This window comes from Aquila chrysaetos, chromosome 7, assembly GCF_900496995.4.
Source record: "Aquila chrysaetos chrysaetos chromosome 7, bAquChr1.4, whole genome shotgun sequence".
Taxonomy (NCBI): Eukaryota; Metazoa; Chordata; class Aves; order Accipitriformes; family Accipitridae; genus Aquila; species Aquila chrysaetos.
In genome coordinates, this window is record NC_044010.1 from 1,893,414 (window position 1) to 1,908,525 (window position 15,112).

The window sequence follows — 15,112 nt, forward strand, 5'->3', positions numbered from 1 at the left end:
CTCAGGCTCAGGCCCCTAGTCTTCACCTGAGCTATGTCACGGTGTGCCTGTGATCAACCCTGTCCCTGCAGCCCTCATTTTCTCACTGGGCTTCCTGGATTGACCTCAGATGTGAGCAGTTACCTTGCTATGTCTGACCAGCACCAGACTGTCACTGTCACCGTCACCACCCCTGCCCTGATTAAATACTGCAGGACATTGTCCTGGTCAGGGAGGTAACTGTTCCTGCCTGGCTTGTGGCTGTCTGCAGCCACAGCCTTGCGGAGCAGCCCAGCTCTCCCTGTTCCCAGGCCGTTAGCTCAGGATTCTGTGAAGGACCTGGGGTTATCGTGCTGCCAGATGTGCTGCGCTGTAATGTAGCTCAGGCAAGGACTAGGGGCAGTCTGGCCTGAGCTTAAATGAGGTTCTTGAGACCATGGGCAGAGGGTATGGGTGGAGGGCTCAGGTGAGGCTGGTGAGGACAGCTAAGGGGAATTAGTGTATTCAGAGCCCTGATGCAGAAGAAATGAAGCTTGGGTAACTTATTGGCACAGGAAATGAGAAAGGTAAAGAGGTTTTGTAACTATTAATGTATTGTCTCAAAGTGTGGGGAGGCTGTGACACAGTGGCCAGCAGTTGGTTTGTTTACATGTGTGTTCAACTCTGTTATTGCTAAAGCATTTTCTTCCTTTTTTAGAACATAAGTGGATAGGATCAAGAGCTTTGCTATGCTGCTTGAGTGTAGTGCATTCAATCTGTGCGGTATCCAAAAGTTTCTGTTAACTTGTCGCTTGACCTTACTGAAAAAATAATAGACAAAAATAAATGGTTTTCTGATCTCTGATACTATTTATCTGTATTGATTTTGAGAAAATATGCATATAAATGCAGAAGATTAAAATGGATTCTGACTTTGTACTTCCAGGTTCCTGAGCATGCAGAACTTGCCTGGATTCTTGGGTGCTTAACTAACGTCCCACGTCTGTTACGCTTGCCCCAGTGGAAGGTATGGACAGTTTCATAAATGGAAAGGAAATATATGGGAATTCAGTAGAACTGCAGTCCTTGAAATACTTGCTATTGGTGAAGTACCACCTGTGTCATGGTTATCCTTGCTTTAGATTTAAGTAATTCTCTAGTCCTATGGTGGAAGGAGGAAAATGTGTCTTTCCAGGTCTGTTGCTATCAGTGAATGTTTTCCTGCTGGAAGCTACAGGATAGTATTTTTGGTAGAGACTTGCAGAAACTGTACTAAATAGGAGGCTTGTTTAGTGTTGTTAAACTGATTTTGCTAGAATGCTTGGAATTATTTCAATGTTTATTTAATAATGCAAAACAACTGCATGATATTGCGGTGGAAACCTTGAGCCTTGCTGATTAAAGAGTTCCATAAACAACTTTTCTTTTTTCCACTGTGAAAAGTGGCTGTTCTGTAGATTTTATGGAAGAGGGTGCAAAAGAAGCATATGTTGGAAGAGGAGTATAGAAATGATAAATATTAAAAATGTGCTGAGTGATAAAGTTAAGGTACCTTAAATGTTTGCCGATACAAATTTCAAGTGTTCATCTTCTTGATCTTGGTCATGCATCAGCATGACTGCATCAACAGAGTTCTTGCGTTTAATTTCCTTGTATTTTACTTTGGCATTTAGTAAGCAGAAAAACCAAAAGGCAGGAGAAAGAAGTATCAAAAGGCGGGGGGGGGGAAGAGCAGTTTGGCTTGCAGAGTTCAGAGCACTCTTAAATACCTCCAGATGTTTTCTTTTTTCCTGTTTTTCTTCTTAATTAAATAAAAACAGTAAAACTTAAATACAGCAACCAGCGTTAATGCATGGCATAGATTAAAGCCAACCTTTTCAAACCTAAGGTTCTAAAGTTAAGCTCTTAAATCCAACTTTGACTGGATTGACTTTCCAAATCTACAGATAGGTGTTACAGGTGCTAGGCTTTGCAAATTAGGTCCCCTGAACCCTAGGCACTTAGGGACGTAGACAGAAGACAGGATCTGTATGAGAGGGTGAGAAAAATCTAAAGGTATTTGAATAGTCTTAATGAAATAATTAAGATTTCAAGGGGTTTAGTGTATTTAACTGTTGTTAAAAGCAAAAAGTAGATCTGCCACTGCTAGAACAGAATTAGTATCTGTAGCCTGACTATCTTGATTTAAATGATCCATGTCCTAGAGCGGTAAAGGACTTCAGGACAGTGGGTGGATTGTGGAGAGCAGCGTGAACTAATGGAGAGAATGCTGGACTCTGTAGTTCTGGGTTCTCCTCCGGGCTGTCACCAACTCTCCTGGTGACTGTTTGTGATCCCTGTCTTGATCTCTTTTCTGTGAAACACAGGTATTAATGCCTTTTTATATCTCTATTATAAAGTGTTTCAAAAATTTATTGCTGAAAAAGCTATTTAAAAAGTGTTATCAATAATAAGTGTAAGAACCCAGCCTGATTGTTTTGTGTTTTCATTAGTAAGATCACAAACAGAAAGAAAACACAAGCCTATGTTTTCTCCTCACTACAATATCAGAACAGTGTAGGGAAAGTCATGAATATAGGACACAAAATGGGATATGTGTATTCACAAGGAGAGGATTTTACATGGCACACTTTTCTCTAGAGTTACACAATAAGTTACTCAAATTAGTTGGAATTCTAATTAATTAATTAAAATCACAGACTTTGGTACTGTTAACCAAAAGTGTGATTCCTGTCTGTTTTTCTTTTGCAAACAGATGAAGCGTGCCAGCCAGAATAACGAAGGAACTGTTGGTTTGTTGACTTACCCTGTGCTTCAAGCAGCAGATATTTTGCTGTACAAGTAAGAGGCAGAATGTGAACCCATGGGCAATGTCTGTTCAGCTGCATTAGAATAAATGTTCGTCAGGTCAACATGCTAACTTATTAAGTGGGGGAGCTGGGTGTGATTAGATCAGAAGATTGGAAATGGATGACAGCTTTTTGCCTCTCAAGTGGCTGGTTGAAATCTAGCCTGTTTTGAAAGCAACTCACAGGGCTGTAAAGAGAAAAAGCTGGTCACTTCAGAATAATTCTTAAGGAATTATAGGACACTGATGTTTAATTATACTTATTACATGTTCACACACACACTTTTTAAGTAGTTATGCTTTATTTTATGCAGTGTACTGTAGCAATACTTAAACTGGCTGTATAGAGTATACCCATGTTAGTGTGGGATTCTGTGTAGGCCTGTTGATACTGATAAAAAAGTGAATAATTTACTGCACCTTGTGGCACCCAGGCTAGTTCAGTTTTCTCTGTGGTGGACTATGTGGTGCAATGCAAACACATCCTGATGATGGACTGGTGACTCAGCATGCCTAAGTTTGTAGCCTAGCTGATAGAACTTGTAGTGCATTGTCGTGACTGGTTGTATTTCATAATATATTTTAAACTGTCTCAATAAGTAAATGTTAGAGACAATGCAGTACGTATTATTTTTATGTTCCAAGAATATGTACTTTGTGGAATTGTTCTGAAGTGAAGTTGTGAATATTTGTTGGGACAGAGAAGTAATACAGAACTATGAGGACAGAGACTTTAGGAGGACAGAATAACCAAGATTAGCCAGTTGTTAACCCAGAAAAATGTATCTAGAGAAATTTATTCCTAAGCGATCATTAGTAGGGGAAAACAGTGATGTTAGAAGACCAGTAGATGGTATTTCTAATTCACTTGAATTTTAACTGAAAATAATGGGAAGCAAGCAAAAGTCAGAATGAATTTGAATGTTAAAATGATCTTCTAAGCAGTGACTCATGTTTGATTGTCAAGCAGTATTTAAGGGTGAAATTTAGACAACTTTATGACAAATCACCTTGCTTTGAGCTCAACCATGTATGTCTTCCATCTCTAATAAGATCATGTGATTCATCATCCCTTAGTGAAGCCTGTGGTTTGTTTGCTACCATGTGTATTAACAGCAGGCTGTCCAGACAGAACACAAAACAAGGAAGTGAAAGAGAAACAATATCTCTGAAGAAATTTGACATAGTATCTTTAATAAGAAATGTTTTAATGTAAAAACATAATCTAGGAAACAAGAATCAGGGAGAAATGGAAACACAGGAAGGGAGCAGCAGTCATGAGGAATAATTAAGAGCTGGAGGAAAGGGAGAAACAGATGAACTAATTCAGATGAACCAAGGATCAAAGAGACAGGAAAATGGACAGAAGGTAAATATATGACAGAAAGGAATAAAAATAGCACCAGGACAGAAATATTAAAAAAACAGCAAGGAAAAAGGAGAAGAATCATGCAGAGTCATTTATAAAGACAATATGTTTTCTGTTTAATGGCAAACTTTGTGAGTATGGAACCATTCTGGCATATGGAAACATTTCTTTTGACCTGCTTAAAGTATATTGATTACGGTAACTGATTTTCTTTCTGTTAGTTGTAGGCCACTGTGATTTCCTATTGGCTACTGTAACTGTTTTTAGGTTGCCTTGCTGTTTGGTGGGGAATAAAGGTGGACACGTTGATTCCTGGATGTCAGCCCAGTAATTCAGAATCGGAAGGAAGGAGTACCGTGTTGAACTGAAATTTTCTGGGAGCTTAAAAGATGCATAGTGAACTTTCTTACGCTGGAGCATATCCAGGATTCAGAGCTGAATACCCCACAAGCCTTAGAAAAAAAAAATCCACTGGGAGAAGGGAGAGTAATCAAAAGCTGGCAAGACTTCAAGTCTGCCTCATCTAAAAGATTCATACATTTTTAGCGAGTATGATTAACTGTGGGAAAGAATCGCCAGGGGAAGTAATGGATTCTTCACCTCCTCATGTCCTCTGATGCAGATCGTGTTTTCCTCCAGAACTGCATTCAAGCTATTGAGTTCAATACAGAAGATCAAATGATCCTTTGATGCTAACAGTTCTAATCTATGAATGATAACACTTGTGGCAATAGAGGCACTGGCCCACATGATATTTATACAATGGTGACCCACGAGGAAGAACCACTCTCTTCTTTCCTTCCCTTGATAAATCCACAGTACTAACTTCTCGACAACAGTTATGTTTTCCTGAGACTTGACAAAGCAAGGTGCTTGCGCTTTATGCCTTGCAGATCTTTCTTACTTTGTTCACACACTGTAACACGTGCTCTTTGATCTCTAAAGAGACAGCAGGAGATGCTGCAAAAACCTTTCTCTGAGCTGAGTTTAATGATTTGCTCTTATTGGTATCTTTACCGTATATGTTTTTGCGAAAGGTTATTTTTGCCCTTGGAGATGTGCTTCAGTTCAGCACAAAAAGCAGACTCATCCTGGGATACAGTCAGTTTGGGATCTTGTTCGCACAGCACCTATATCTAGCTGGGACTGAGTGTTTGGCTCAGTCTGGCCCTCGGTCATGGCAGAAGCTGTGACAGTCTTGAGTAACATTTCAGCAGAACCAGAGAGCTTTGCTGAGTTTCCTGTATCTGTCTTTTATTAAAAGGTCGACACATGTTCCTGTTGGAGAAGATCAAGTCCTGCACCTGGAACTAGCCCAAGATATAGCACAACATTTCAACAAGAAATATGGAGAATTCTTTCCTGTGCCCAAAGCCATTTTAAGTGAGCTGGTCTTGGTTATTTTTTTTTTCTTCTCCCTTAACTGCAGTTCAAGGTTGAAGATGGATTTAAATATTGTGGAGATAGTTTCAGGGACCAAGAAAAGGGAGCAAACTGATGCTAAGGGAGTGGAAGATTAAAAACTGACAACAAGAGACTAGAGGCTGTGAAATTGAACTCCCAAGATAGACATAAGGCTTTACAAATCCCTGGTAGAGGAATGTATGTGACGTCTGGTATTCTAGTCCAGGGGGCCAGATGCACTCTGCTGCTGCCAGTCAGCCTTGCTCTCCGAGTATTGGACCTTTTAAGAGTCGGGTCTCTGCTCCATGTTGCTAGTTCAGGAGATACGTGAGCAACAAGATAAGAGACATCTAGCAAGCAGAATTCTTCAGTGTCTGAATGGTAGATGTTTACATTAAGCATGCTAAACAGCTTGTAGGTTTATTGGTACAGTGCTCAAAAATCTTTTAAGTGTGTTTAATATATACTTGTGTATTTCTGTAAGGGTCTCTTACAGAGCTTAGACTTCCCATTTTTGATCTTGGACTCAGGGAGACTTATAAGGAAAATCTTCTCAGCCATTTTTGAGCTATAAGGTCATAGGCCGGGGGGTGAGGAGGAGTCAGATGGCACGAATGGCACGTTTGTTAAGAAACGTGAAGAATTGGGTAAGGAAGAAGCATTGCATCTTTGTTGTAAGTAATGTAGAGGAATGCACAGCAGAGACCTTCGCCCCCAAAAGGGCAAGGAGCCCTCACCTTAGAAAAGACAGGCAGTAATAAACCTTTCTCAATTTTCAAGCCTCAGTGACAAAAATGGTGTTAGACCCAGAGTGGAGCTTAGACAATACTAGGTATTGCAAGCTCTGCAGTTTCTAATGAACAATTAAATACTAAGCACTGTGATGAGGAGCTGAGTGTAGCCTATGATGCAGGTGAGACTGTTTCCCAGGAAATAAAAAGCTCAATTTGGGGGGAAAAAAAAAAAAACAAACCCAAAACTTTTCAGTTCCCTAATGAAAAGCATGCCTTCATAAGCTCACAAGTATATGCAAACCAATGAGATATCCTAGACAAATGGAGGAGTTAGGGACCTATTCAGACTCACTAGCTGTAGGCAGTTAGATTACCTGGACTACTTCAGATTTACAGAAAAGAGACAGACTCTTCCAAAAGATGGTTCAGAACAGAGCACTTTCTGGGGCAGTCTGAATTGTACCCTGGAAGAACACTTATCCTTTCACTGAGTACACAGGCCATCTAGGAGGCATATGCAAGTAATTTAGTTGGCTGTCTTAGGTGTCTAAAAAACAATTGGTGTGAGTACTTCCTAGATCAGTGGTACTTTGTGTACTCCATGAACGATGTTTCTTGGTGAAAGACTGAAACAGTTTGGGTTGATGCTGTTAAAGAAAGTACTTTGCAATATTCCCCTAATGCTACTGTTCTATTTCATGTACCCACATATATCTTAGTAGTTTGTACAATACCCACACCTTTCTTATCTGAACAGTGCTTTCCCTCTAACGGACCTGGTTAGTGTTCAGTTAGGGAACTTTTATTAACTGTCTTTTATTGATGTTTAGGAGAATAACCAAGAGATTTGGGGTGGAAGAGTTTCCTAAAGTAAGGAGATTAACTGTTCTGAGATTCTTTTTTACTGGGGGATTTAACCTGTTTCTCCACTGTTACAGAACCTTTCAGTAATGTGCAGTCCATGCTCTCTAGAAAACTTGTCTCCAGTGCCAGGAATACAAGGGAAGAGAAAGTCTGGGGGGAAAATCAGCATGTAGCCACAGAAAATATCGGGAAGTGTCCCAGCAGAAGCTTCTGCTTAGCGAGAAGGGGAGAAATGGAGCAGGTTTTCATTTTGTTTATGGGAGGAGAAAGGTGGCTTAGAAGGACAGGAAGGACATAAGGACTAGAGGAGCGTACACAATTGTGCTCACAACTCATTTTTAAGCAAGGATAAACAGAGAGCTTCATCATGCTGCTTGCTGCAAAGTGTTCTTAGCAGTTGTCATAAGAAACCGTTGTCTATGTGTGTTCATAATTATTCCTCTTTTTTTTTAAGGTACAACAAAGAAAATAAAATCCCTCAGAGATCCAACAGTGAAGATGTCCAAGTCAGACCCACAGAAGTTAGCTACTGTTAACATAGCAGACAGCCCTGACGAAATAGTGCTGAAATTCCGCAAAGCTGTGACTGACTTTACCTCTGAGGTGACCTATGACCCAGCCAGTCGCCCTGGTGTCTCCAATCTGGTGTCCATTCATGCCGCAGTAACCGGGCTTAGCATCAAAGATGTGCTGCACCAATCTGCTGGTCTCGACACGGCTCGCTACAAAATGGTAGTAGCAGAGTCAGTTATTCAAAGATTTGCACCTATCAGGAATGAAATCAAGAAACTCCAGGAAGACAAATCCCATCTGATGAAGGTTTTAGAAGATGGAGCAGAGAAAGCCAAAGAACTGGCTGCCCCCATCTATCAAGAAATAAGACGACTGGTGGGATTTCAGTAGAAACTGCTGAGTAGTTGCAAGGACTTTTGTTTCCTGGGACAGACATTTTGTTATTTGTATCATCTTAATCATTTTGGTTTGAAACAAAACATTTTTCCTGGAAAATCCAAGTAGAACATTGAAGGTGTTTGCATTAAAAAATGTGCATGAAGCCAGATATTTCCAGTGGGACCAGCACTGAGCTTTTCTGGATAGTCAAAGAGGGAGGGCGGAAGCAATCACAATTCATGAAGAAATCACTCAAAAGCAGAATACAAGGTTGCCCAAATGGGGTTTTGGGTTTCTCCATTGACTGCTGCAAGAAGCTGAGGTATAGGTGAGGTGATCAGAATCTAGCAGAAAGATTTGTAATCTTCTCAAGAACATCCTTAGCTGTGCATGTGATCTTGTTACAGATGAACAACTCATCCCATTAGTAGTTATTCAGCTTCGATACAGTGATTGAATGTGTTTGTGGATAACCAGCATAAAACCACAGGCTTATAAATCAAAATGCTCAGGGTGATGAAGAGAGAACTTGCTCCTTTTCCCTCTCGTGTCTTCAAACTCAGTGTGATTTTGTATCTGAACCTAGTTTATGTGAAGTGAGTCAGTGTGTCTTACGCATATGGTTATCCATACTTTAAAATTCACTGTGACTACTGTGCTAGATGGCCTCTTTGATAGTCACTCCAAAGAATCCAAGAGTGGACTTGAATTTCCCTTCTGCCACCTGTGCCATCCTGCTGGTCAGGTCTAAGGTACTTCAGTGAGAAAAGACATGTGCTTCAGCTGCTCCTATTCCACCTGCTGTTCAGTTTAGCAGGGAGCTCCAGGATTTCCAGTTCAGCATCAAGTCTAGGAGTCCTTTAGAAAAGGTGCAAGGGAAAAGATGTAATCCTGTGTGAAAAAAAATCTTAGGTTGAGAAATCGGAGAACTTTCTGTAAAATGTACAAAATTACTTGTTTAGAAAATTGTGCTGAGGTCAGAGCCAGAATGGGATTAAAGAGATCTTTATGAACTCTCACTACTGAGTCTCAAGAAAGCTCAGTGATGGGAGAATGGTGTTAGGCTGCACTGATCTTAGGCCTCACAAGACCCACAGACTGGGACCCACGGACCACAGCATTTGTTGGGGAATGCGTGGCAAAGGGCAATTGCCAAAAGGAGACACCCCTCTCTGAAGAGGGAATAAGTAGTACATGTTAAAAGGTAATGGAAGCCCTACTGCTCCTGTGCCAGCATATTTAAGTATATCATTGCACTTAATGGTGCTGTGTTTGAAATTGCTATACTGTAATGTAAATTGAGTTCATCCTGTACTCCAGCATCTCATAACCATTACATAGCTATGGCATTTGTCGTAAAGGATAGCAGTCTTACATGACTGAGTTAGTAAAACTGGGGGGGTTCTATGTAGTGCAGTTGTTTGTTTGTGTTTTTTATAAAAAAAAAGCTATTTAGTTTTAAATTTAGTTGATGATTGTAGTGAGGTGATTCAGAAAGATTTATTTAATTTTGCAAAACAAGAAGTTGTGGACTGAGCGTCTGCGAATCTGTACTGAGACCTATATTTATTTGTTAGGGATCTGAAGAAGAGAACTGCCATGCAAGAACTTGATGATGACAGAGTTTCTAAAGTTAGTCAAGACTAGAGAAGCAGAGTGGATGGAGACAGAATGGTGGGAAACCAAACTCGGTGTAGACAAGTCCAAGGTAATGTCCTCTGGAAAGAATATGTGTATTCAAAAATAGTCCCTGGTTCCAAATTAGCTGCAGTGGATTAGGAAAGGGCACAGTTATAACTGTGCATATTCAGGTAGTTTTACAAAACTTTTGTCAGTGTTTAACAGCTACATTAGTCTGCATGGGAACTAAGAAAAGTAAGGCACACAGTTACTGCTGCTTACTGACTTGGCATAAAGTGTTCTCTGTGACACTTTTTAACATGGGTTGATTTCTGCAAAAGTCTCATAATAGGTTCCTTAAGAGAAGCTAACACAGCACTCATGGAGATGCCAGAAATCTTTAATGTATCTAGTTTCTACCTGTTCCTTTTTTTCACTAGCAAAGATAGGAGCATGTATTCAACAGACAAATCATAGTTTCAGGGTGTCTTTACGTTTCTGATGCTCAAATCACCTAACGTACAGGGTTGGCATTCAACACACCTCCTTTGCAGTGAAAAGGAAATAAGAGTATTCATGTCTTCAATACAGTTTATTAAAAAAAAGTGGGGAGGGGGTGACATCAACAGGCAGTTCTGGCTTGTTACCCAAACTGTTCTGAGCACTCTTTCCAAAACTTAGATTTTTTTTTTTTTCTTTTTTTTTTTTTTCCCCCCCAGAAAATCACATAGGTGAAGCAGGAAGAAAAGCTTCCAAAGACCCCTTTTTTGGGGGTAGGTGTTTAATACATTACATATTTAGCAGTGTTTCAATCAAATTTACTATTTTCTTTCTTTTTAATTCAAGAATAGATTGGGGTTTTCCCCTTCCCTTTCCCCTATCAGTCAAACAAATCTTAACTTGCCTGACTTTCAAATAAGGAAATATGCCTGTTTTTCGTCTTCAGGAAAGTGAAACGTGTGAAATGAGTATGTTCACCTACTGATTGTTGGCTTAGCTTTTTATTTTAGTAGCTCCTGTGGAGGAATTCTCAAAATAAAAGCTGCGTCTGCCCAGTGTAATAATCCCAATTCCACTAACAACCAGGATCACTAGAGTCCCCTGAGAGGAGACAGCTGTAATGTAGAAGTTTGCAGGTTTCTGCTGCCGATTTCAGTTTTCTTAGAGTGTGGCTTTTCTGGGAAGTTAACCACCTTGGTATTCAGGTTAAGAGTCTAGCTGGGCCTAGCCTGGCTGCCTCTTTGCATTCCTTGAGCCATTTACTTGGCATCTGGGATGAGTTTGTCAGGCAGAAGCTGAGCTTGAAGCAATGTGTGCTCACTGCTGTCAGTGAGCAAAGGTCTCTGCTCTTCTACCTCCCTGTTTCCTCTTCAGAACGTTTTTGTCAGCACCCATTCTGGATGGTGTACTGCAGCAGTGTTTACTTTAGCAAAGTAGTGCAGATGAGTTAGAGCAGCTTTTTAGAGAACAGTTGTTGGAGAAGGCTTGATGCTATGTATTTCAGAAGGTTAGGTTTCCCACTAACTCTAGTATGGTGTGCCAGGGTTTTACTGTTTGTTTACATCTGGAGTGCAGTAGGTGCACTTCTGAAATGCGTTTTCATGTTTGGTTTCATCCAGTTCATATTCCCTGAGACTTCTCTGTGATATTTGCTGAAGTGCACTTAGTGGGGATGGTGAGGAGTTTCTGCAGAAGCACTCTCGTGATCCCAACCGCAGTGCTAGTGTAGACATGCCCTGTGGTGCTGTGGAAGTCATTGTAAGGTGTTCTTCCAGGACTGGATGGGAAAGAGATCCAATCACATCTTTCCTAGTTGAAGAAAGAAGAGTTGAAAGGTGGAGAGGTATCCTCACCCCTTGCTGTGTTGCTCTTTTGTTCAGCTTCCTTTTCTTCAGCGATCCTTTTATTTGAATACGTGCAGTAATTTGTGTCTTAGTTTCAAAATTTCCTCTTCTCCCATTCTTGTATGTTTAGTGCATCTGAAGTACGTATGTAGTAGTTGGGATCTGCAGTATTGGACCTAGCATCTCCAGGTAACTGAAGAAATTCGCTTACCTTTAGAGATAAATATCAGCTCCGCAGTAAATAACTTACTAAGATCTGACTAAAACATTTATACACTTGAGACATTTGTCTTTGCAGCCAATGGTTCCTAGGAAGTCATCTTATCACTTATCAGAAGACGCTGATAGTGAGTCTCAGTTCTGTGCTCCCAATTTAGAACACAGAATTTACTAGGCATTTTAGATGCAGGAACAATGTTTTTTTCTGCAGAGACTCCAGATGATGACTGGCCTCATAAATTAACTGTGGCACTGCTCCAGCATACATCCGTGCCTTAAATAACTGGAGTTTATGTATATTGTACATTATACTGGAATTTGTTTGTAACTCTTAAAGATGTGACTGAAGTATACTTAGTTTTCAAACACCACGATCTGGGTTCTCAGATTCTCCAGAAGGCTTTGTGCATAGTTCTGATTCAGCATCTCTTTGTCTACAAACAATTCAGGCAAAACTCCTTAGCAGGGTTATGGTTGCCTCCATTCAAGGTTAGGGAGTTCGTACGAGTGAGCTGAAAGCTTAAGGACAGTGAAATGGGATCCTTTGGGACAGACCTGCATCTAAATGTTTTGGGACTATAGGTTATCAGAGCAAATACTGCTGATGAAAGCCTTTATGTCAGCTTATGTAGGAACTCTGCATCTGATTTGTTGAGGACCGTTCTATAACATGAAACGGTAACTTTTCTGGTCTCTACAGTTTGCTAGATGATTGTGTCAGCAGAAATGTGTTTGGAAACCATTAGCCAAAGCCAAATCTAATCCTCAGTTCCAAAGCCTTTGGATGTTTTCCCAAAATGGGATTTCCCAAAACAGCTTGTTGTTTTTGATAAGCTTACAATACCAACTTCAGTAGTTGTTGTAGGATCAGGAAGAGCCAAAGGTCCATTCTGAATGACTCATTCATATTTTTCATTACTGCTCTGATGTACATTCTACTTATCCATGTGGCTCAAGGATCATGACAAAACTCAAGAGAGGATCTGTGTGTGGTTCTGGCAATAGCAACAATATGGATGCAGGTGGGTCTGAGTCTTGAATCTAATGAGCATGCTCTTTCAGTGGTCCACCTTGGTTAGATTTATGTTCAGAACAACAGACAGCTCTTTCACCTGTACTGATGTCTCTGCATTTGAGTTCCTGGATTCTGCCTACCTGTTTGTTTATGACTGATTGCTTCACAGAGGGAACGAGACTAGCATGCTAGCATAGGGAGTCTACTGGAAAAGGTTTTCTCTTCAGGAAAGGTGTTATGTGTTCTTGCCAGGAAAACAAAATTCCTCTTTTTGCTGTATTGGACTATCTAATTTCCTTTAAATGGTTTGATCTGTTCCTTCTTTCTGGGTAAATTTGGCAATAATAATTATGCTGCAAGAAGAATGTCACTTTATTTTGTAGTCAAAAGTCTTGGAAGGACCCAAGCATCTCCTCTCATCATCTCAGAAGTCCCTTACATTGTGGGACTTTACTAGTTGCATGAGCCAGTTTCAGGGAGAATGCTGCAGCAAAACTGTGATCTTCTGTGACACTCATTGATCTAATTAAAGCTTTTGTGTTTTCATTTGGTTTTTTTAACTCACTAGGTTGTGAGAGAAGAATTTTGTTAAACTTTAATTTCCAACCAAGCTTTCTATTGCATAATCCTTTGGTGACCGGATGACAGCTGAAATAATGGAAAATTCTCTTTATTGTCACAAAAGATTCTGTGCTGATGCCCACTGTCTTTTCTTTGCGTTTTGTTGGTTGTGCTAATGGTCATATTGTGGAAGCTTTGACAGAAAAGTATTTCTTTTGTTTTGTGCCAATGAAAAATCATTCTACCTGCAACAGTCTCACATTATTATGCAAATGGCAGTTTCATTGATCATTTTGCTTTTGGGCAGCAGCTTTGGTTTCACAGTTATTTTATATAAACCCAAATGCCAGCCTCCTGCACTGAGGGATGAGCACATGTGCCCAGTTACAATAAACGGTTTAACATCTGGGAAGATATTTTGCTACTGTCGTAGATTGCTGTCACAGAACACCATGACTGAGGATGAGATTATCCACTACATGAATGGTCTCGTGCTGCCTGTGGACGTGAAACTAAGCACTGAGCTTAATGTCTGTTGTGCTGTCGTGCTCTCAGCACTCCAACGTGGCTGTGAGACAGGAACAGCAAATCTATGCCACACCAGAAGGCTCGATCGGTTCCAGATGTGCTGTGTTTGGTGTATCTGCAAGATGAAATGTCAGAACAAGAGTTCCAGCACCGAAATGTTTAAAAGTTATTAAATGTTTGGTAGTAACAGCATGCTTGTAAAAGGCTGGGTATGATAGCATGGTCATAGTCTCATTCATATGGCTGACATGAGAAGTCACATGGCTGTATGTGATGGTGGAGTAAAGCAAGCCATCTGCTTCCTCAATACAATCAATGTAAAGACAGTATGAGTCTAATTTGAAGGGTTAATGGATTAACCCTTACAGGTGGGAAGCAACAGCTTATGGCAGAGCAAGGTGGTACCAGATCTCTCTTGCTGTCCTAAACCATTCTGAAACAAGATGCTCACAGGTCAGGTAGGGACTTCAGGTCGTACAAAGCACAGGCAAGATCCTGCATGGAAAGTGTCACTTGTCCCACATGCTGTTGTATCTACGACTCATCCATCAACGTGAAATGATGGTCACGTGACGATAAAATGAATGAAACTTCTGTCAGAAACATTGGATGTCTGTTCTCTGCTATCTTTGGTGAAAACTTCTTTCCTGATGCCCCAGCATTTATAGAAACATCTTGTTAAGCTAAATGCAGATGAAACTTATCAAAACAAGGCTAGTCTCTGGCGTTACCCAGAGTTTCTGGTGTAGGTGGTCTCTGGCTTCATTCACCCTGTTTACTGTCATGTTTCCTTCCCTAAAGCACATCCCTCTCAGAGCGAAGTAAAATCTTGTATGTTCAGCGTTGTGAGACTGACTTTTTATTGTGACTGGAAACAGTTGTTCAGATATATTTCAAGACTCTCTTCGTGGTGTTTGCTGAATGAATAACAAAGATCTCAATAAGTGCCTCTTGAGTACTCAAGCCAAGAAAGATCTTTCTGAGTGGGCTGGAGCTTGCTTTGCCCACACTTATTCCTTCCCGGCCTGTCTGGCAGATGTTCCTACAGCGAGAATGGGAAAAAGCAATTTTCTGTTTAGGCTTGTGGGCCAAATGTAAGTTCAGGGTGGCAGCGTGGCATCCATTCTTTTTAGGCAACCCTCATCAACTTTCTGTTACTGACATAAGTGCTTGCAAACCCCAAAACTGAAGTTGTGTGGATATTCGGGGGGGGAAAAAAAGGGTGGGTATTTACCTTACAGTAGCTGTGGTTCTTCA

The 15,112-nt window shown here is 40.6% G+C and overlaps 1 protein-coding gene across 8 annotated transcripts in view; it reads left to right on the forward strand.

Annotated features, from left to right (window-relative positions):
• WARS2 (tryptophanyl tRNA synthetase 2, mitochondrial) overlaps window positions 1-14,695 on the forward strand; it is a 48,008-nt gene extending 33,313 nt beyond the window's left edge. For all 8 annotated transcript variants that reach the window (XM_030020531.1, XM_030020533.1, XM_030020532.2 and 5 more), the window contains 4 exons: window positions 905-985; window positions 2,714-2,799; window positions 5,440-5,558; window positions 7,632-14,695. In XM_030020531.1, coding sequence (XP_029876391.1) covers window positions 905-985; window positions 2,714-2,799; window positions 5,440-5,558; window positions 7,632-8,080 — 735 coding nt within the window. In that variant the 3' untranslated portion in view covers window positions 8,081-14,695. The remainder of the gene's footprint in view (window positions 1-904; window positions 986-2,713; window positions 2,800-5,439; window positions 5,559-7,631) is intronic.
• The last annotated feature ends 417 nt before the right edge of the window (window positions 14,696-15,112 follow it).